This window comes from Bubalus kerabau, chromosome 7 (genome assembly GCF_029407905.1).
Source record: "Bubalus kerabau isolate K-KA32 ecotype Philippines breed swamp buffalo chromosome 7, PCC_UOA_SB_1v2, whole genome shotgun sequence".
Classification (NCBI taxonomy): domain Eukaryota; kingdom Metazoa; phylum Chordata; class Mammalia; order Artiodactyla; family Bovidae; genus Bubalus; species Bubalus kerabau.
The window spans coordinates 70,623,723-70,647,153 of record NC_073630.1 but is presented as its reverse complement, the minus strand read 5'-3'; the positions used below and the strand labels follow the sequence as shown (position 1 = coordinate 70,647,153).

The 23,431-nt window shown below is 39.1% G+C and overlaps 1 protein-coding gene across 4 annotated transcripts in view; it reads left to right on the top strand.

Moving 5' to 3' along the window:
* CORIN (corin, serine peptidase) overlaps positions 1 to 23,431 on the top strand; it is a 268,724-nt gene that overhangs the window by 106,013 nt on the left and 139,280 nt on the right. For all 4 annotated transcript variants that reach the window (XM_055588487.1, XM_055588485.1, XM_055588484.1 and 1 more), the window contains exon 5: positions 3,633 to 3,814. In XM_055588487.1, coding sequence (XP_055444462.1) covers positions 3,633 to 3,814 — 182 coding nt within the window. The remainder of the gene's footprint in view (positions 1 to 3,632; positions 3,815 to 23,431) is intronic.

The window sequence follows — 23,431 nt, the reverse complement described above, 5'->3', positions numbered from 1 at the left end:
CCTTCCCTGTTCTGAGCACTGTTTTCAGATGTCAGTCTGCTTGTTGCTTGGATATCAGCACTTATATTCCAAAATAGTGTGGTCTGTCTCAACACACTGTTCCACATGATGAAAAGCAAAATGCTTCAACCCCTTGTAGGCACTTGAATTTCATGCAAAGCAAGAACAAATGGCTCCTCATTTTGCTCAGTGTTTGAAAGGGCTGCTAGTTATTAATACCCCATCACTATTTCACATGTCCTCATCTGGCAATTTAAAGCCTATGGGTCTCGGTTGGTTACACCTCTTAAGAGAGCTATTTGGAAACACTCTAGACATTTTTCTTAGGCCCTATTTTTAGAATGGAAGGCCTAATGGTATTTTAATGTCTCTATATATTCCCAGATCAAGTCTCGAGAAAAAAAAAAATATCTGTTACCTTTTGAAATTTAGCAAAGCTGGTGGGATTATCACCACTCCTCTGAGAAGTATTGTGTTATAAAGAGTGAATTTTGATTCACAGAATGTCAGTGGTAAAAGGACTATGAAAAATCAGCTCTTCCAAATCCTTTACTTTTCAAATGATGAAACTGAGTCTTGTATGAATGAACTGTTGGCCAAAGATCAGACAGTGAGGAGTGGCCAACATGAAAAGTTCAGAGGGGTAGCTTATGATTTCCTGCAGAAAATAACTCAGGTGAAGGTCAATGACAAGAAATGAGCTTCTGAGTTATAGACTCAGCTTTAGAGTGAAAATGGTCTGCTGGACCCCTGTGTGAACCTTCATCGCCTTTACCATAGAAGGTTCTGAATGAAGATGTGGAGTGATCAAAGAATATGTGGGCTCAGAAGTGAGGAAAGGTCCAAGAAACACCCGGGAGAGTTGGGCCCCAAGGGCTACTCAGCCTCGTAGTGATCTTCCCGCCCGACAACGTGGGATGACTTTTCCCTCTGTAAGTGGCACCTGGAATTCCATCAGAGATTCCTTTGGTCCAGCAAGCAATCTTCTAATGATGCCAAAAACCTCTGGAGGGTGAAGTGTCCATCTATTATTATGTACTACTTTGTGTTATTTTCATCTCTTCTTTGAAAGTCTCATTTCAGTCAGCTCACTTGGGGAGTGTAGCTTTGATGGTAGGAAAGGGAAAAATGTTTAGCAGCAAGTATGGCTTCCCAGGTGGTGCTAGTGGTGAAGAATCCGCCTGCCAAGCAGAAGACACGACTTTGATTCCTGAGTTGGGAAGATCCCCTGGAGGAGAAAATGGCAACCCACTCCAGTTTTCTTGCCTGTAGAATCCCATGGGCAGAGAAGCCTGGTGGGCTACAGTCCTTGGGGTCACAAAGAGTTGGACACAACCAAGTGACTAAAACAATGATGGTCTGGTGGAGGGGGCTTTCCAGGTGGGGTGCTGGAGTGGGGTGGGCAGGATGGTGTCAGGACATTGGAACACAGGTCAGGGACTAGGAAGCAAAGGAAGAATGCTGAAACCAAACCAAGCTTGCTGTGTAGCTTTATTGTGGGCTCTTACACCTGGGAAAGAAAGAGAAAAGCCTTCACCCTTTCCTAGTGTTTCTTAGCCCCTTTGGCAAATACTGATTGATTGGAGATTAAGTAGAAGTTTGTAGAGTGATGGGAGAACCCAACCACTGTGTATATGGTTGGTTCACTGGGAAAGTGCATACCAGGTTTTGAATTAACCTTGAGTTATGCTTTTGGGACATACATTCCTAAAGTAAGGACTCATGTGTAATAGAGTAGTTAATAGTCCTTGAATCAGTTGGCTTGGGTTTGAATGCTGGCTGGGACACTCACTAACTCAGTGATCTTGGAAGAATCTCATATATTTTCTGCACTTCAGTTTCTTTATTTGTAGAGTAGAGATGACAGTAATGGTATCGCTGGTGTAGTACTATAGTGAGAAATGAGTTAATGTATATGTAGCACTTAGAGCCTACCAAAGTAGAAGCAATTGCATGGGAATTCTGTGTTCCCCACATTCCTCAACCACGTTTCTCGGTTTTATTTGAGAAAATATGTAAGGTCTCTGGAATAAGATCTAGGAAAGAAAATCTTCTCAAAAATGTTATTTAAGCAGAATTTTCATTTCTATGAATATCTAATTTATTTCCTGAATGGCAATCAGGTGTCTCCTTTCCACTGAGATACTTGCTTGGACTAATTCATATTTTATGTCTAAAGCTAATTCTTTCAAATGCAAAACTTCTTCTCACATCTTCACTAACAAATTTGGATACATGTTAATATAGTTACATGAATATTAGGATTCTAAAATTTACTTAATTTTAAGATAAGTTTCTGAGAAGAAGGACAAAAGTGTTTGTATCTAAATGTAATTGTTGAGTACTCTTTTCCCACATTTTTATATATAACAAGGTCTCACTCTCAAGATCCTTTCATAGACTTGATCCTTTCTGTTTTAACTCAGTGGCTGGCACATCCCTTTATGTTCCAGTGATCTATAGATGAATGAGTGGGGAATTATAAGTGTATTTGTTGGGTCAAGGAGTTCTTAAAGCCAAATTATTAGGTCCTTATGTGAGAATAAATGATATGGGATGGTAGATAGGGCATGGGTTGAATGTTAAAAATCTGGATTCTCTTCCCACTTCATCTGTTACAAAGCTGGTATGTCTCAGAATCTCCCTAGACTTCCCTCAAATGAAGGATTTGAATGAGGTGTTGATTAAGATTTCTTACAGATCTGATACTGTATGATTCTGAAATTTCTTATTGACCCTGCATTTTTGAAGTGTGTGCTTTGCTTTGACTGACATGTATATTTTCTTTCCTTGTTTTCATAAAAATCATTTGAGATGCCTTTGCCAGATGACCAGCTAGGGTGAGAGGTGCAGCCCATAGCTGCAAAGTAGAAAAAGCTGCCTGGATCTGCAGGAGAACAAGTCTATGACCTTGACATTGTAGCGTCCCCAACCCCAGACACAGGGACTCGGATCCAGCAGTGTTTGATTGCATGTCAGATGAATAAAGACAAACTCCAAAGCATCATTACCTTACTGCTAGTGGACAATTGTTTGTGTTTTGCTATTTTGCAGAAGATAGCATAGAAATGAAAAGATAAATTACTGTACAAGGTTTCAGATTTGCCATTTGTTTGTGTAATATTTTCTTTTCTAGGGAGGCAGTGTAGGTTAAGGAACAGCTTTCTCTCTGTCTGCCTCTCAGAGATAATTTGAATTTCTCAGAGGTTTGATAAAGAAATGAGATTAACCTATTTTGTGATCTACTCTGCCTTTTCATTTTGGGGACATTCATTTTCATGTGAATTTATTCCTTATGGCAGTAAGTAGAGTTTTTTTTTTTTTTGGTTGACAGGTTTACTTAACACAAGAAATCTCAAAAAAAAAAATCATTTTGGATAAATCATTCTACAAGAGAGAGTTAGATGATCTGTTGTGGAACTAGCTTATTCCCTCTAGAATCATGACAGTGAGGTGGCTAAAATGCTTGTTACAGGGTTGAAGGTTGTTGTTGACAATTCAAGTTGTTGATTATAGTAAATATAAATTAAGGTATTATTGTAGCATGGGTGGCCAACTTTTCTTTAGTTTAATTATTATTTTGAGAAACAGTCTGTAAAAACATTAATTTCCACCTTTCTCTTTTCTTCTAGTCATGGACTCCTGCCTTGTAGATCCTTCTGTGAGTCTGCAAAAGAGGGCTGTGAGTCAGTCCTGGGAATGGTGAATGCCTCCTGGCCCGATTTCCTCAAATGTTCACAGTTTAGAAACCAAAGTGAAAACAGCAATGTCAGCAGGATTTGCTTCTCACCACAGCAGGAAAACGAAAAGCAATGTAGGTGTCTGCATTTTGTTGCATTTTTTAAAGTTTTTATTGAAATTCATGCTAGGAAATACACAAATAACACATATAGTACAATAAATTTTAACAAAGTGACCAGACTCATGTAACCAGCACCCAGATCAAGAAATAGAATAGTAACAGCAACCCAGAAACCCAACCTTCCTACCAGTGATCTGACCCTCCTCAAAGAGATCTCTATATGGACTTCCATCACCTCAGGTAATTTTGCCAACTTCTGAACTTGATATCAGTGGTATCAATCATACAGTATGCATGCCTTTTTTTGTCTAACTCCATTTGCTCAACATTATGTTTTAGAGATTCACTGTATTTTCATCTTCTTGTAGTTCATTCATTCTCATTTTTTATGGTATTCTAATATATTTTATGGGCTTCCCTGGTGGCTCAGTGGTAAAAAATTCACCTGCCCATGCCTGCCAGTGCAGGAGATGCAAGTTCATCCCTGAGTTGGGAAGATCCCTGAGAGAAGGAAATGGCAAACCACTACTGTATGCTTGCCTAGGAAATTTCATGGACACAGGAGCCTGGTGGGCTAGTCCATGGGGTTGCAAACAGTCAGACATGACAGTGACTAAACAATAATATGTTTTATACCACAATATATTTTTCTACTCTGCTGTTGACAGACATGTGAGGTGTTTCCAGCTACTGTGAATGGTGATGCTATGACTATTCTTGTACATGTCTTTGATGGAACATGGCTATGTATTTGTTCAGCAAAACAATTTTTTAAAGTGGTTATGGACATTATATTCCTCCTAGCTATGAAAGTTGCACTTGCTCCAAATTCTCCCCAACACTTGGTATTGCCAGTCATTTTCATTTGAGCAATTCTGAGAGTAATGTTGTGGTATTTCTTTGTGGTTTTAAGTTACATTTTCCTAATGATTGGGGCTGAATTTTCAAGCTGTTTTTGGTTATTTAAATATCCTTTTTTGTGAAGTGTCTGTCCAAGTATTTTGCCCATTTTTTGATTGGGTAGTCTGTCTGTCTGTTCCTGATTTGTAGCTCTGCATGCATTCTGTATAGACGTTATCTGTTGGATATATGCATTGTAAAGATCTCCCACTGGCTGGCTTACCTTTCCTTTCTTCTGTTAGTGTCTATTATGGAATAGAAAGTCTTAATTTTAATGGGTCAGTATTATTAATCTTTTCCAATCCTCAGTTTTCCAGATTCTCAGAGGCTGTGAAAGCCTCTTTCTAAATTACTAGGAGGGCCCTTTGGCTTCCACAACATGAGTTACAGTTGCCTGCAGTTTTGAGTTTTTTTTCTAGAATATTGGTGCTTAGCAGTAAGCCATCCAATCCATTGTCCTTATAGTTACTTACCAAATACTTGGTGTGTCACCCCATTGAGTGCACTTTCTTTAGGTAGAGTATTCCAGTTCACTTCTGATAACGATTTTAGCAATTGGACCACCCCCTGATGCCAGGGAATGTCTGTCTCCACCTACCATCAGTAATGGCAACTTCACACTTATGCCAGCAGTGAGTGATCCAGATCAATAACCCCATCAGACTGCCTGCTTTCTGGGACCACTCCTGCAACTGTCACAAGCTGGGTCTTTCAGAAGCAGTCACTGAGATAGAATTTGTTGTACAGGGTGTTTATTAGGTATCAGCACTTGTGTAAAGGAGGAGAGAGAAGGCAGGATTAGGTGGAGGCAGAAGCTGAAATGTGATCCAGGCCCACTGAAGCTTTAGCTAAATCCTCGGGGAGTTCTGGGGCTCATGTGGTCTCAGGGACTTGTTCCATGTTGGGACAAGTCAGCCAGGTCTTTATACCCCCACCTGAAGCCACCACTGGATGTGATCCTTCTTGGGAAGGATGTGCCCTTGTTTAGGGCCATTCTCTGCAGCTGAGGCTAAACCTGAAGCATCTGAAGCCTGTTGGCTGACAGTGGGGGAAGCAGATGCTCTCCTGAAGGGCAGGAGTGTAGAGTGGGAACAGACCACATTGATCCAGTAAGAACTGCAGTGATTTTGCTCTGTGTTTATAAGACAGTGTCGGTAAGACTCCACCTCCCTCCAGTTTGTTTCCATTCTGAGAGTGCGTTTCTCTGGTGAGCCTTGCTGAGAAACCAAGGTGTTTATTGCATTCTGCTCCTCCTTGGCAGTCCCAAGTTGTAATTTTTTTTTTTTTGGTAGAGCAGCAAGATTGTTAGATTTCCCCTTGGCTTTGCAGAGGTTTTCTACCTAACTCTTTGGCTTGTTCTTTACAGCAGAAGCCTTGAGGGGAAATCCTTCCACATGATAGGCCTGCCCTTCTGTGTCTCCTTTCCCGCTACATCCTTGGAGCCTTAATTTCCCACTCCTCTGGTAGCACCAAAACTCGAATTTTTGTCTGTCTACCTCTGTGGGATTACCAAAAAGTTCTACTGGCTTCTCTGCCTCTTTGCAGTGGCCCTCTGTCCAGATTCTCAGTTTCTAGTACTGTGCCAAGAATTGGCACGTTCCAAGGGGTAAAAGCATCCATACATAGAATGTAGGCTGTTTGTTCTGCAGTTGTCTTCTCTCTGGATCTTAGCCACTCACCTCTTAATAGTCTGACCAGCTATCAGAGGCCTTTAAATGAATGTTTCTTGTGTTTCATCTGGCTTTTCCAGTTTTACTTGATGGGAGGGACATTAACCTGTCACAAGTTACTCATCCAAGCCAAAAGTAAGGGTTTGTTTATTTCTTTTTAACACAATGTACAGTAGAGGTCTACTGCTAAATTAGGATTCCCTCCAAAAGGTTGTATATAGCAATAAACTACCAGAATGACGAGTGAGTGTACATGAAAAAGAAGCCCTTTTAATTCTTTTTCAGCTACATTTCTCCCATTTTAATAAGAACACTTTATTACTCATCATTTGGAAAAAGTAGCCTGTTGATATAGGATTTAAGAATCCACTGAGGTGAAAATAAAAAATCATCAGTGTTCCATAACATGATGGTCCTAAAGTGTCAGTTTTTAAAATCAAAGGAATACCAATATTCTTTAATAGCTCTAGGTGAAATGCCACTTCACATATGTTCCTCAAATATCAGAAGATAGTACAAATCTTTCCATCTCGGAAAAGATTGATGGTTTTGGAAAAGATCTGGGAAGATATATTAAAAAAACTTACGTTTTAAGAGAATAGAAATGTCCTAAGTACACTCATCTGAGACCCTCTCTTTGTCAACCTTTTTAGAATTCTTTATACTCTTTTTTTCCATGTAGAGTTAATTCTCTGAAAATGAGTCTGATAATCGGTGTTTGATGCAGTATTTCCCAGGAATTTAAAATAATTTTTCCATCTCGTGCTTGATAGATAAGCGGTATGCTAGCCGCCACAGATATACTCATAGGGCATGTGCTAGGAAAGAAGCACTGTTAGCTGTGATGTTTATGTATGCATGAGAATATAATTTCTAGCGCACACACACATAGTTACTTAAAAATGTTCATATACTAAGAATATTGTATGCCAGGTAGAAAAGTATGAATTATATAATATTGCCTTAATCGTATAAGGGTTTGTGCTGTAAGACCAGTAAATATAACTCATGAAATCCTTTTCTCATTTTTTCACTTATTTAGTAAATATTCATTGAGTATTCAGTTCTGAGCATTATTGCAGGTAATATGAAAAAATAAAAGGAATTACAGTAACCATAATATTGGTTTATATCCACCTAAAGTGATGGTTCTCAACCAGAGATAATTTTGCGACCCCTCCACCTGGGAACATTTGGCAATGTCTAGAGATAATTTGGTTGTCACAACTCTGGGGACAGAAAGAGTTGCTACTGGTAGAGACCCACTATACTGTAAAACATCCTGCAGGGCGTAGGGCAGCTACCCACTCAAACTGTTTGGTCCCAAATGCCAGTAGTGCTCCTTTTGAGAGACTCTAGGTTGGGCGTGATGTTTTGCAAGGTACTTGGCTTCCCTGGTGGCTCAGACGGTAAAGCGGCTACCTGCAATGCAGGAGACCCGGGTTCGATTCCTGGGTCAGGAAGATGCCCTGGAGAAGGAAATGGCAATCCACTCCAGCACTCTTGCCTGGAAAATCCCATGGACGGAGGAGCCTGCTGGCTCCAGTCCATGGGGTCGCAAAGAGTCGGACACGACTGAGTGATTTCACTCACTTTCTAGTAATAATAATAATACTTCTCATACTCCTGACCTTTAAGGAGTAATATTTAATACTTTAAGGAGTGTTAAGCCTAATTTGGTAGATCTATATATGAGAATGTGAGAAACAATGTAAAAACATTAGTAACTCCATATAACATGCTGACAGACAGAAACTATAGAAGAACACAAGTTAAATGTCAATGGAATAGAAGTGGAGTCAACGATATAAAGGAGTTCTGAATGTTTGAAAAATGAAGGGTCTCACTTGACACAGAGGAAGCAAGGGGGTGTCCTGGGTAGGCATTCAGCACTGCGGACCTGTGTTGGGTGTCAGGTGTCTATTTAGCCCGTGAAACAAATGATTAAAAGTTGACTCCCATCTTAGTTTTCTCCTTCCAACTCGTCAAGTCGTTTGCCCAAGAAAACAGCAGCCTCGCTTTTACCTTGTGAACCCCATTTTCCTTTCCAAAGTGCTTTCACAGCTGTTAGCTCACTTTGCTTCCAGAGTAAATCTCTGAGGTATTATCATCTTCATTTTATAAATTAGGAAATTGAGGTTCAGAAAGATTATCCCAAGATTATTTTAAATCAGCCCCCCAGTTCTGTTTTCATCCCGGGACCGTCCTGGGATTTGATTATTAATCTTTGAATGCTCCCCTGTGTTACAGCCTCCTTCTCACAAGAGCTTTCAAATGCCTTTTTAGACTGAGTTGAGCCAGAACTCACAACCTGTAACAGCTGCTTTTCCCAATGCACAGCTCTGTGAATTTAATTCATCTTGTCATAGCATCTTTTAAATCAGTCATAGCTCTGAAGATATTTTGTTCTCATATAGAAGGATACTCAGTTGTCTTACCCTTTCTATCTTATATCAATGCCTGGTCCCGTAAAGTAAATAATGTGCTAACGTGATAATGCTGTGGAAACTATTCTCAGAGGTTTTTAAAATAAACATTAGTGTGTGTTTCCATAGTTGACTTGTGAGAACTCAGAGGGCTAAAGGTCAAGGTCCATCAATCATTCTGAGCTTTCTGACTAGTCCTTTACTCTACCTTGTCTGAAATTGTGTATGGAAAGTAGTTTAGAAATAGATCTCTGGTGCCATGAAAGAACTTCAGCTATTTATTCTTTCATTTTCCTCTTCCTTTTCCGAATATCTTATTTGCTTTCTTAGCTTTGGTTGTTGAGATAAACCACTTCAGTATGTTAGCCCCAATACATTGTTGTCTCAAGATCTTAGTAAAACATAATACCCCCTTTCTCATTTTGTGGTGTGAATTCACTTGGGAAAATTACTCTTTCTTTGAGATAGTGTCAATATTTTGCCAGAGGCAGATGATAGAGTTACCAAAATTAGCCATACACTTTTCATTACAATGAATAGTCAAATATAATGAGATTTTCCTAGAACCTCAAATTTTGTAACATTTATAATTTTAAATTATTGACAGCTTAAATTATAAAAGCATTTTCTTTCTTTGATATATAGTTGCTTCTTTTAAGGGCCCCAAACCTAAATCTGAAGACTTGTTTTCAAGCCCTAGTTGTTTTATTTAATAACTGTGTAGTCTTGAAGCAAGTTTCATAAACCCTTTTTATTTCTCTTTCCTCCATTTTATTTTACAGTAGGAATAATACCTGGGTGGTAGAATGGTTTTATGGACTAAATAAAATAATGTATTTGAAAACATTTTGGGAATCCATAATGCACTATGAAAATGTAAACACTTCAGTATAACAGACATTTAGAAGCATGTTCTATGGACCATGTAGTCAGTTAGGAATGGAAGGAAAGATGGAATGCAGAATTTTTTAAAAAGCTTATTTATTTGGCTGTATCAGGTCTTAGTTGCCCCTCATGGGATCTCTTTAGTTGCAGCATGTGAGATCTAGTTCCTTTCCAGAGATCCCACCCAGGCCCCGTGCACTGGGAGCGTGTAATCTTAGCCACTGGACCAAGGAAATGCTGGCATGCAGACTTTTTAAAGTGCCCATAAGCCCATGGAGAGCTAGACAGATGAGTACAAAGGCAGAGCCTAAGACAAGGATTTGAGCACAAATCATATGTTTGGGAGAGGTGTGGACCAGTGGAGGAGTGGGAAGGTGGTTCAAGGGATGGAAGGTGGCCAGTAAAGGTAAATTATGAATCCAGCTACCATTGTGGTCAACTGGGGCTTAATGTCATGGTAAAATCTGGGAAATAGTGTATGATTTGTACAATATGGCTCCAAATTACCCCACTAGAGGGATGAGGAACTGAGGGATACCCTTCCTTCCTTTAGCCTTTGAAGCTGATAAGGATCTACTACAGCCTATAAGTACTATGTCCTGTAAGAGCAGAGACATGGGATTGTGGAGGAGGAAGTCCGAAACCTGGCTGCACCTCACAGAGGAAGGCCTTTGTCTCTGGTTATTTCTCCTTCATCTGTGGCACCCTCTTTGCCTTTGTTTCTAGAACACTGCTCTGTTTTGGTCTGCTTCCCATACTCTGGCCACACATCAGTCTCTCTCCTCCTCTCCTGGCTCCTGAAATATTGATATTCCACAGAACTCTGGTCTCAACCCTCTTTTCTCAATAGTCTGTTCATTTTGTCTAGGAAACCTCATAGTTCCTCATAGCCACATAAGTACTAATGACTCTTAAATCTGTACTTCATCCCTAATTTTATTCCACTCCCTCAGGCCTCCAACCTGTATTCCGAAGTCCTTGCTCCAACCTCTCAAGCTACTTTCCCCTAGATCTCCAGGAATTGTCATCCATGTTTCTGAATTCTATGGGAAGTTCTCAGTCTTCCCCTGACTTGACCTCCTGCAACTTTTGCCACCTTTAATCACTCTCTTCATCCAAGATAAACCCTCTAGGCTTCCAGGGAGGTTTTCTTTCTACTTTTGGTCTGTGTGCGTATTCAGTTGCATCTGACTCCTTGTGACCCTCATGGACTGTAGGCCACCAGGATCCTCTGTCCATAGGATTTTCCAGGCAAGAATATTGGAGTAGATTGCCATTTCCTCCTGCCAGGGATCTTCCCGACCCAGAATTCGAACTCGTGTTTCCTGCAAGTCTCCTACACTGTAGGCAGATTCTTTACGTCTGAGCCACCAACAGAATTTCTTTCTACTCTGGCCACCTATTTTCAACCTCCTTTGATATTTTCTCCTCATTTCTCTCACCTCTAAACACTAGAGTGCCCCAGGGCTCATTTCTTGGATCACTCCTCTTTTTGATGATCTAATTCAGGCTCATGGCTTAAAATACCACCAGACACTGACATCTACCAGCATGGATCTCAAACCCGCACATCCTCTAAACTCTGGGCTTGCATGTATATGTATGCTTGTGCTATATACTCACACCACACACGCACACACACACACACTGCTTTCAGCTTTCTAGTTATTTCTACTTGAGTGTCTGCAAAATGTGTTAAGCATAGTAGGTCCTACATACTACCCTGATCTAGTATTGCCCCGACCCCTGCTCTCCTTCAAACCCTCCTCATGTTAGTAAGTAACAACTTCATTCTTCTAGTTGTTTCAGCCAAAAGCCTTGTATCATCCTTGACTTTTCTCTTTCTCTTCCATACCTTATCTGATATTTCAGAAATCTTACTGTCTCTACTCTCAGAATGTACACATAATCCAACCAGTGTTCACTATCTTCATGACAACCCCTGGCTCTGGTCGTTTCAGTTCCTGCTTGGATTATCCTTCCACCTCCTTATTAGCATCCTTGCTTGCCCCAGCAGGTTGTTCTCCATACAGAAGCAAAAGGGATCATTTAAACATTTACATCTCTCCTCTCCAAGTTTTCCCATCTCCCTCAATATAAAAGCCACTATCCCTACAACCTTCAGGGCACTCCATCAGTATCATTGCCTCGCATGACTCCAGGGGGGCACCAGTCACACAGAATTCAAGATAAATAGTGCCTGCTAGAGTTGTACAACACAGTCATCCTGCCCTTCATTATCTGGCCCCTATCATCTCTCTGATTTTTCTCTGAATACTTGCCTTTTTGCTCTTAAGGCTCCAACTCCTCTGCCTGCAATGCTCTTCTCCTAGAGATATCTTCTCAGTTCTTTAAAGCACCTGTCTGTAGGGCTGTAACATAGAACATGTTAGGGAGAGTGATCACAGATAAGGGAAGGAAGAGAAGCCATAGGAATAACAGCTATGGTTACTGTTGTGTTTATTTGGGCAGTGATAAAGACTTGGAAGAACCCTTAATAAACTACACAATCAACTTGTCCAGTACTTGAATTTCATTTGGCTGTGAATTGAAACTTGAAGGTTTTAAAAATCATTTAAAGTCCCTAACAATCTCTTTCCATCTATGAACCATGAGGAATGCTCAGCTTGTGGATTTCTTCTGTTTTCTGTGAGAGCCAGTCTTGTTTTGACTTCCCTCCTTCCCATGCCAGCTAAAGAAGCAGTGCCAAATAAAACAGATTTCTTGTTGAGCCTAAGTACTAGCTCTTCTCTTTGGGTTCAGTAATTCTTGTTTATAGATCATTTGAGATTAGGTGTCTATTCTCTGCCAGATATTGCTTTGCTTGAGATGGCACAGTGGTTCCTAAAACATAAATAGAGAGATGTCCTTTCCTCACCTGCTTTCATTCATTCTTCCTCTATTTTCGAGTTAATAGCATGGCTTGGGAGTTGGTAACTCAGAAACCCAATATCATGGGTTGATCCCTGTGCATCTTACAGAATATTATTTTGTTCAGTGGCTGGAGACCAAGGGCATCCACTTTTTGTTCAGTATTGCCTCTTGCTATCAGAAATCCACATCTGTGGTCTTACAGATGATAATAAAATGCAGAAATGTTTACCAACAAAGCAAAAGTTTGATTTTTTTTGATATATGTAATTATAAATTCATAGTGCTAAGCCTATTTTATTTTGGCCAATAAGCAGTCTGACCACTCTAACCAGAATGCTGGTAATTCACATGTGAACAATTCAAAGCCTGATCTATTTTAATTCTATCTCCAGCTTTATATCTCTATGTTGATCAATTGAATCACAGCAGATACATCTTTATAGAACCAGGTAGCTGAATAAAATTGCTGGTTGGTTTTTTTTTTCCACACAATAAAAATATTAGCTTAGTTCTGTTTCATATTTCTCTCTAAAAATTCCCAAGACTGGATACTACCTCAGTCCTTTTGATGGACATAACTCCTTACACTCAGTCAGTTCTCCTTGAAATTGAGCTCCAGGAATGTGGCAATTTCCTGATAATTCAGACATGCTAGAGTTTGAACTCTACACTCTGGGCCACCCACTGAAATTAATGCGTGATTCAGAATCATCTCATCAAAGTCTGAATCTCTTCTGAAATTGCGACTTCATTATGCCAAATAGCATCACGATCTTCATAACTTCAATTCCATTGAGCTCAGCAGTTGGGAAGTAATTGCCATCTCCATTTCATCTGCTCAATCCATATGTTTATTTGGTGTCTAAACCTCTGTGCACATTTAAACAAAATGAGCTAAATCCATATTGAGGAGGCTGTGTATGTGACATAGTATTCAGAGGTTTGGTCTTCCAAATATTTTTGCTTGTGGGACTCTAAAAGGGTTTTGAAAAATTATATACCCCTTTCACAATTTTAAGTTAATATTTTAAAACTTTAAATCATGAATGTAAGCAGTTAACAGAGTACAATCTAAAGGATATTATAATAATCGACATTTTAAAAATGAAACTGTTATATTACTCTTTTAAATGTGTTCAGTGGAATTTAAATACCATAGTGACTTGGCACTCATAGCCATTCAAAATTTGCAAGCTCTTCTTTTAATATTGGACAGATATTACATAGCTTCTCTTTTCACACTTCTATTTCCCTTTGCTCACAGAATTTCATTCTGGTGTATTCTTTTTAATGCTTATAATTATTTTTATCACCCTAGAAAAAAGCCATATATGAGAGTGGAAATTATTACTTACAAAAAACTTCTCTCATTTATGAGACTGAGTGTTAGCATTTTGATTAACTTTCTGTAGTAATTGTGACTTAAGTCTATTATGTATAAATAATTACTAAGCTTAAATGTGACATTTGTTGGAAATTCATCTCTCATTGTGTTAGATGGGATGATTTCTTTTTAAAACTGGTTTGTGTAGAGTGGAACAGGGTTTGGCATCAACTCCATTTGTACTTTTTTTGTCTTCTGGATTGTAATGACTTAAAGACTTATCCATATAATCGCTCCTGCTGCTGCTAAGTTGCTTCAGTCGTGTCCGACTCTGTGCGACCCCATAGATGGCAGCCCACCAGGCTCCCCCATCCTTGGGATTCTCCAGGCAAGAACATTGGAGTGGGTTACCATTTCCTTCTCCAATGCATGAAAGTGAAAAGTGAAAGTGAAGTCGCTCAGTCATGTCTGACTCTTAGCGACCCCATGGACTGCAACCTAACAGGCTCCTGTGTCCATGGGATTTTCCAGGCAAGAGTACTGGAGTGGGGTGCCATCACCTTCTCTGATTCATATAATTAAGTACATGGAGATAAAAGGAGTTTACCATAATAATGGTCTTCAATTATTTGAGCAACTTTCCAGGTTAATATCAAAAGTCACATAGTAATAATCTACCATTAAAATTATTAGAGTCTTGGTTTGATTCTTCTCCTGTTTTTGAAAGTAAAAATTGGAAAGCACCTTACTTGCCCATGAATTTATTATCCTGTCATTAGAGTCTTCATGGTCTCAATTTCTGATAATTTTACCAGGATTTATCAAACATCTATTTATTTTATTTATCTAACATCTTTCAGTTAGATCACTTTGTTTAAATCCATATACTGAGAAAGAATTGGGAAACTGAAATATTGTTAATTTCAATTTATCTTTGATAATACAATAATTTTGATGAAAAGCTTTATATGCTATCATATGCATTAAATATATACATCAAAACTTTGAAGCTGTTTATTTGGTTCATTCAATTGACATAGAGTTTACCTAATTGGTAAAGCCAAACTTCATTGTCAAACTAATTGGCCAAATTAGAGTGACTTTCTGACAGAAATAAGCTGATTTTTAGTTTATATTAGTGTGTTAGTATATGTCCCTGTGTAAAGTATCTTACTTAACTTCTTAATTTACACAATAAAATTCAGTTTTTTCTTGTGTACAATTCTGTGAATTTTAACACATGCATAGATTCATATAACCATTAACACATCAGGATGCACAATAGTTCTATTACCCAAAATGTGTACTAATGTTATCCTTTGTGATCAAACCCACATTCCATCCCCACTGATCTGCTCTTCAGACTTTCAGTCATACCTTTCCAGGATATCATGTAAATAGAATTACAGTATCTTTTGAGACTAAACTTCTTTCATTTACAGTGATACCTTTAAGATTAATTCATGTTGTTACTTGTATCCACTATTATTTTTACTATTAGTATTTGATTTCTATGTATGATGACTTACTTGCTGTAGGACATTTATTTTTAATGCATACCTGTACCCCAAGCTCAAGCAAGTTTTCCCAAACCTCATCCTGCGTGGCCCTGGGACTCAGCGCCCCTGAGTTGGCATGTCCTCTTAGCTGCCTCCTCTGCAAGATTCCCAGCTACAGCCTAAAGGACATTTTTTATTTCCAACTTTTAGTGATTATGAGTATTATTGCCAGCCATTTACTTAAATTTTTTTAAGCAAATTCCTCCAGGATAAACACCTAGATTGGTAAGTGTTTTATTATATAGGAATTGCCAAACTATTTTCTAGACTGGCTGTTTTGTTTTGCTTTCTCGCCAATAATGTATGTGAATTCCAGTTGTTCCATAATCTCACCGGTGCTTGGTATTGTCCGGTTGATTTGTATTGCTTTTGTGTTAGCTGTTTTAACAGGTATGGAGAGGTATCTCATTGTGGTTTTAATTTGCATTTATTTGATGACTAGTGAATGAGCATCTTTAACATGCTGATTTCCCATTGGTACATCTTCTTTGGTGAAGTGCCCATTCATTTCCTTTGCTCATTTTTTTCCCCCTTGGGTTGTATTTCTTATTGTTGAGTTTTGAGAGTTCTTTGTATATTCTCGGTGGCAAATCTTTTATTGATTATGTGATTTGGAAATATTTTCTCCCAGCCTACACCTGTCTTTTCATTCTCTTCACATTGTCTTTCACTGAGCAGACATTTTTATTTCAATGAAGTCTAATTTATCAGTCTTTTTTTGTATGTTACATGCTTTTGTATCAAAGAACTATTTGCCTTACATATGTGCATGAAGATTTTCTCTTATAATTTCTCCTGAGACTTTTATACTTTTCATTTTATTTTGAAATATGGTGAGTTAAATTTTGCATAAAGTGTGAAGTACAGGTCAAGTGGTATTTTCTTTTTGCAAATTGATATCCAATTTTTCTAGGATCACTTGTTGAAAAGACTATCCTTTCCTCATTAAAGTGCTTTTGTACCTTTGTTATGTTAATTTACCATATTCATGTGGGTCTGTTTCTTGATTCTACTCTGTTCCATTCTGTATCTATCCCAAACCATGCTATCTTAATTATTATAGCTTTATCATAAGTGTTAATATCTTGGTGGTGTGAATTTTTCAACTTTGTTCTTATTCAAAATTTATTTTTAAGTTCTAGTGTCTTGCCTTTCTGTATAAATTTTAGAATCAGCTTGTCAAAAAATCCTGCAGTGATTTGATTGGAATTGTGTTAAAGCTACTGATCAGTTTAGGAAGATGTCAATTTGATATCTTAATCATATTGAATCTTTTAAACCATAAGCTTGGTTTATCTTACCATTTATTAGGTCTTCCTTGACTCTGATATCAACATTTTCATTATATAGATTTTGCACATATTTCATTGGATTCTTTTAGAGCTGTTGTAAAAGGTATTGTTTTTATGATATTGGTCTATTTTTCATTGTTTGTTATGGTAAACAGAATTATAAGATACTCTCCATTCCCCTGGAGTATACTCACTGTACCTGTATAATTTCCCTACTTTTGAATGTGGACATGAATTGTGTATATGATATGATAGTCACTTCTGTTATATGTCCCAGCCAACTTTGAGAAAGGTAGAGTATGAATGGAAGGGCTGACATAATCATTTAACCCTTAAACTCTATTCTTGGTCCCTGATCGTTTTTATTATGAAAGATACTGAATTTTATCAAATGCTCTTTTCTGAGTCTGTTATTTTGATCATTTGGTTTTTCTTTAGTTTGGTAATCAGATGATTACATTTTAAAAATTTTTTGGATGTTGAATAGCATTGCTTCTGAGGATAAACCCCACTTGGTTGATTATTTTGTGCCTAAAGATGATTTTCCTTGAATTTATTCTATCAGGTTGACAGAAAAGCTCATTCATTCCAAACAAACTTTTTGGCCAACCCAATATTAGGGGGCTTCGGACACGACTGAAGCAACTTAGCAGCAGCAGCAGCAGCAGCTGTGATTCTAAAGTCTAAATTTATATCTTTCACTAAATTTAGGAAGTTATAGTCATTTATTTTTCAATTTTCTGAACAAATGTTTCTCATTTCCTTCTTGGATTTTAATGACATCAATGTTAGATCTTTTTATAGTACCCAACTGGTCGCTAAACTTATGTTCATTTTTTTTTTTTCCAGTCTTTCTTCTCTCTCATGCAGGTTGGATAATCTGTTAATCTATGTTCAAGTTCATTGGCTCTTTCCATTGTCATCTCTGTTCTGCCATTCTGTGGCTGTTAAAAAGAAAGGAACTTAGTTATTGTATTTTTTAGTTCGAAAATTTCTACTTGATTCTTTCTTGAAGTTGTTATTTCTCTACTGAGAACTTCTGTCCTTCCACTCATTTCAAACCTGTTGACCATTACTTCATGGAGCATGTGTATAATAGCTGCTTTAAAGGCTTCGTCAAATAATTCCAACATCTACGTTATCTGAGGGTTTAGTTCAGTTCAGTTCAGTCACTCAGTCGTGTCCGACTGTTTGTGACCCCATGAATCGCAGCACGCCAGGCCTCCCTGTCCATCACCAACTCCCAGAGTTCAATCAGACTCACGTCCATCGAGTCAGTGATGCCATCCAGCCATCTCATCCTCTGTCGTCCCCTTATCCTCCTGCCCCCAGTCCCTGCCAGCATCAGAGTCTTTTCCAATGAGTCAACTCTTCGCATGAGGTGGCCAAAGTACTGGAGTTTCAGCTTTAGCATCATTCCTTCCAAAGAAATCCCAGGGCTGATCTCCTTCAGAATGGACTGGTTGGATCTCCTTGCAGTCCAAGGGACTCTCAAGAGTCTTCTCCAACATCACACTTCAAAAGCATCGATTCTTCAGCGCTCAGTCTCCTTCACAGTCCAACTCTCACATCCATACATGACCACTGGAAAAACCATAGCCTTGACTAGATGGACCTTTGTTGGCAAAGTAATGTCTCTGCTTTTCAATATGCTATCTAGGTTGGACATAACTTTCCTTCCAAGGAGTAAGCGTCTTTTAATTTCATGGCTGCAGTCACCATCTGCAGTGATTTTGGAGCCCAGAAAAATCAAGTCTGCCACTGTCTCCACTGGTTCCCCATCTATTTCCCATGAAGTGATGGGACCAGATGCCATGATCTTCGTTTTCTGAATGTTGAGCTTTAAGCCAACTTGTTCACTCTCCACTTTCACTTTCATCAAGAGGCTTTTTAGTTCCTCTTCACTTTCTGCCATAAGGGTGGTGTCATCTGCATATCTGAGGTTATTGTTATTTCTCCCGGCAATCTTGATTCCAGCTTGTGTTTCTTCCAGTCCAGCGTTTCTCATGATGTACTCTGCATATAAGTTAAATAAGCAGGGTGACAATATACAGCCTTGATGTACTCCCTTTCCTATTTGGAACCAGTCTGTTGTTCCATGTCCAGTTCTAACTGTTGCTTCCTGACCTGCATACATATTTCTCAAGAGGCAGGTCAGGTGGTCTGGTATTCCCATCTCTTTCAGAATTTCCCACAGTTTATTGTGATCCACACAGTCAAGGGCTTTGGCATAGTCAATAAAGCAGAAATAGATGTTTTTCTGGAACTCTCTTGCTTTCTCCATGATCCAGCGGATGTTGGCAATTTGATCTCTGGTTCCTCTGCCTTTTCTAAAACCAGCTTGAATATCTGGAAGTTCACGGTTCACATATTGCTGAAGCCTGGCTTGGAGAATTTTGAGCATTACTTTACTAGCATGTGAAATGAGTTGATGTGTATGTTTTCACTGGGGTTACTGAGAATGTTCTGCTTTTTAGTTTGTCAACCGATTTTGGAGTAACAAGTCGGCATTTTGAGTACATTAGAGATTCTAGGCCCTGTTAAAATTCTCTGGAGGATGTTAGTTTCCATTTGTGTTTTGTTGTTTCATAGTCACCTGACCCACTGGGGTTCAGTTGTAAGTTCCATTATACTTTCTGTGGGCTTTGGTTCCAATGTCAGTTTAGTTTTCAAAGACTTGGCTGTGCCTCTTGGATCCTTCCCGCATGTATGCCTCCTGTGGACCAGTCTGGTAGCTGGGCCATGCTGACATTGCAGTTTACTTCTCAAAGCTTTTGGTATTATAGTTCAAACCATGTTTATGGATTCATTCTGGGGAATATGCTTAGGACTTCATACACAGCTTCCTCCTCGGTGGCCTCCTGGAAACTCCCTAACTCCCAGGGACCCTTCCTCCTGTTTTTTTTGTTTAAAAAGCTGTAGTTTCATCATCCATTCAGTGTCATGTCCACCTCTGGGGCAAATACACAGCCTAGGCTGTCGCTGCCTCCCCTGTTGTAGACATGCTGCTTTATTACTGGGACCTCCCTCCAAAGGAGGGTCAAGAGAAAAGACACCTCAGGGATTTCCCCATCTGTTTGGCAGGGACGCTCCCTCCCATTTCTCTGACCAGGGAGAGAGTTTCTCTTGACCATGCCTGCTACATAGTTCCATAATTTTACTACCCTGATTCTGTGTTGCAAAATATGGGTGGAAAAAGAAAAACACTAGAAAACACACTTCGTTATTAGTCTTTTTTTTTAATTGAAGTATATTTGACATATAGCATTATATTAGTTTCAAGTGTACAATGTAATGACTTGATATTTGTATTAGTCTATTTTAAGTTAAGTTCCCTTTTCAATCTGCCTGTTATTCCTTCCTTTTCAGATACCAAAGATAACTTGCTTTACGTGTTTTGTTGACAATGTTCAGTTATAATCAGAGGGGTAATGAGGTGGAATATTCTTGTTCCATCTTAACTAGAGCTAGAAGCTTAGACTCTCACTTTCTATCTCTAATTTTAGGATATGTATTTAGGTAGACAGACAGACAAAACTCAAGGCTTTGACACACATTTGCTGTCTGAAGGAAATAAGGACTGTTGCCTTCAGTGTTTCTTCTCTGTGCTCTTTTAGCTTTGCCCATCAAGAGGTTTTCCTTAGGACAATGTATTCTCTGACATTTGAGAGGTGAGGATGCAAGACAGCTAAAGGGAAGGTAGTTTGTATTGTCTACTGTTTGGAACTCCAGAGGTTTTACACTTTAGGATTATATACCACCGCAGGCTTGGAATGGATAATAGATGTGTTTTTATTTGTTTCAAGTCATTCACCGGACATTCCAAAAGGGGAGGTGAGAAAAGAAAAACTGATGATTTCATTCTTGCATGTGGCCTCAAGTAAAGGCAACTGTAGTAGAGAGGGAAATTAAGGACATGGAAATTGATTCCCTAAAAATCTGCCTGTATGTGCCCATGGAAAGTCTTTGCTTACCCCTAGGGAAGGACCTGCTGCACTTAGAAGATGGCTGTTGTAGAATGATAAAGGCCTGGCTACTCTCCTGGTTCTACTTCTTCAGTGATAATCTGAAGTTGGAAACAGACACATTTAGTGTAGATATGAGTCACAAGTGACAGAAAAGGATGTGCATGTACAAGTGACGATATTAGTATATGTGGAAGTGATAACATTAGTGATATGTGATAAGTATCAAGCACGGAGGGCTTCCCAGGTGGCACTAGTGGTAAAGAACCCAGCTGTCAATGCAGAGATGTAAGAGACACGGGGTTCCATTCCTGGGGTCGGGAAGGTCCCCTGAAGGAGGGCATGCAACCCACTTCAGTATTCTTGCCTGGAGAATCCCATGGACAGAGGAGCCTGATGGGCTATGGTCCATAGGGTCGCAAAAAGTCAGACACAACTGAAGTAAGTTAGCACACATGCACATATCAAGCACAGAAAAGTGCTGAGTAATTGTGAAGGTGGAATAGTTAGAGGCAGGTGGGGCTAATCTATAGAAATGGCATTTTGATAGAGATTTGTAGAAGGGATGATCAATTACTTTTAAGTTAAGCTTCTCTTGACTGAATATGGTTAAAGGCCGTTATGAAATTAAACAAGAAAAAAAAAATCCCCAAAGATATAGTGGTCAGACTTTCCAGTCTAAATAAGAGAGTCTTAATAATAACATTTAATGGGAATAGCTGTAACAATAATGATATATAACACTTGCTGAGTATTTATTATATATGAAGTGCTGTGCTAAGTGTTTTAGAGACATTTTCTCACAGCAGCACTGTGAGGGTTATGGTTATCCTTCCTGTTACAGCCTGAATGTTTGTGTCCCCCTTCTCAAATTCAAATGTTGAAACTAATTCCCTGTGGAGTGGTATTAGGAGGTGGAGACTTTGGGGAAGTAATTGGGTTTAGATGAGATTGTCAGGGTGGATCCCATGATGGGTTGTAACCTTTTTTTTTTTTTTTTAAATAAAAAGACCAATATTTATTAGTGCTTAGAGAAATGTGGCAAACCCTGAAGAGAAGCAAAAGTGTCCTTTTAAGAAAAGAGCCCAGAACTTGCTCTCTCCCTGAGCACACACCAAGGAAGGCCATATGACAGCATAAATCAGGTGGGCCCTCACCAGGAATCTAACCCTGCTGGCACCCTGATCTTAAGCTTCCCGAATCACGAAAAATAAATATTTTTTGTTTAAGCAACCCAGTTTGCAGATTGTTATGGCCACATGAACTGGCTGAGACACTGCTCATTTTGTAGGTGAGAGAGCTGATGCTTAGAGAGGTTAAATAACTTGCTCAAAATTATAGAGGCAGGACTTGACAGAGCTGATATTTGAACCTGTTTTGATCTGGGCCTGTTAAGAGTTCAAAGACCTAGAATGACCCTGTTATAAAACATAATGCACTCATTTTAAGAGAAGAAAAGAGGATTTCTGTGTGCATCTAACTTAATAGCATTCAGAATGAGCACAAAGTGCTGTGTGTGAAGACTACTTATTTAAAAATCACTCCTTGCAGGTACTTAGAATAAAGATTAGACCTATCACATTAGGCCCACAAAACAAGGAAAGGGTTTATTTTATGCAGAAAGTATATGTTGTATAGGGACATTTCTGTGTATATGTACATGTGTCTATATAAAACACACAATTGCATATATTAAGCAAATACCTTAACCTAATATCAGTAACCTCAGATATGTAGATGACACCACCCTTATGGCAGAAAGTGAAGAGGAACTAAAGAGCCTCTTGATGAAAGTGAAAGAGGAGAGTGAAAAAGTTGGCTTAAAGCTCAACATTCAGAAAACGAAGATCATGGCATCCGATCCCATCACTTCATGGGAAATAGATGGGGAAACAGTAGAAACAGTGTCAGACTTTATTTTGGGGTGCTCCAAAATCACTGCAGATGGTGACTGCAGCCATGAAATTAAAAGACGCTTCCTCCTTGGAAGGAAAGTTATGACCAACCTAGACAGCATATTCAAAAGCAGAGACATTCCTTTGCCAACAAAGGTTCGTCTAGTCAAGGCTATGTTTTTTCCTGTGGTTGTGTATGGATGTGAGAGTTGGACTGTGAAGAAAGCTGAGCACCGAAGAATTGATGTTTTTGAACTGTGGTGTTGGAGAAGACTCTTGAGAGTCCCTTGGACTGCAAGGAGATCCAACCAGTCCATCCTAAAGGAGATCAGTCCTGGGTGTTCATTGGAAGGACTGATGCCAAAGCTGAAACTCCAGTACTTTGGCCACCTCATACAAAGAGTTGAGTCATTGGAAAAGACTCTGATGCTGGGAGGGACTGGGGGCAGGAGGATAAGGGGACGACAGAGGATGAAATGGCTGGACGGCATCACCGACTTGATGGACGTGAGTCTGAGTGAACTCCGGGAGTTGGTGATGGACAGGGAGGCCTGGCGTGCTGCGATTCATGGGGTCACAAAGAGTCAGACACGACTGAGTGACTGAACTGAACTGAACTGAATAATTTGTGATTAGATATGCAATGGTTACCTGTACATACCCCATCAGCTTCTCTCTCTTGTATTCTTTATGGGAATGTCTCTACTTTTCTTTTTATTTCTCATGGTTGGCCTTTTGAATAAATCTGAACACAGGACAAAAAGTGGCTGTTCAGTTTATAACTGCTGCTATTGACCTAATAGCAGTTCTCCTGAACTCTAAAGAGGAGTTTAGAGTTT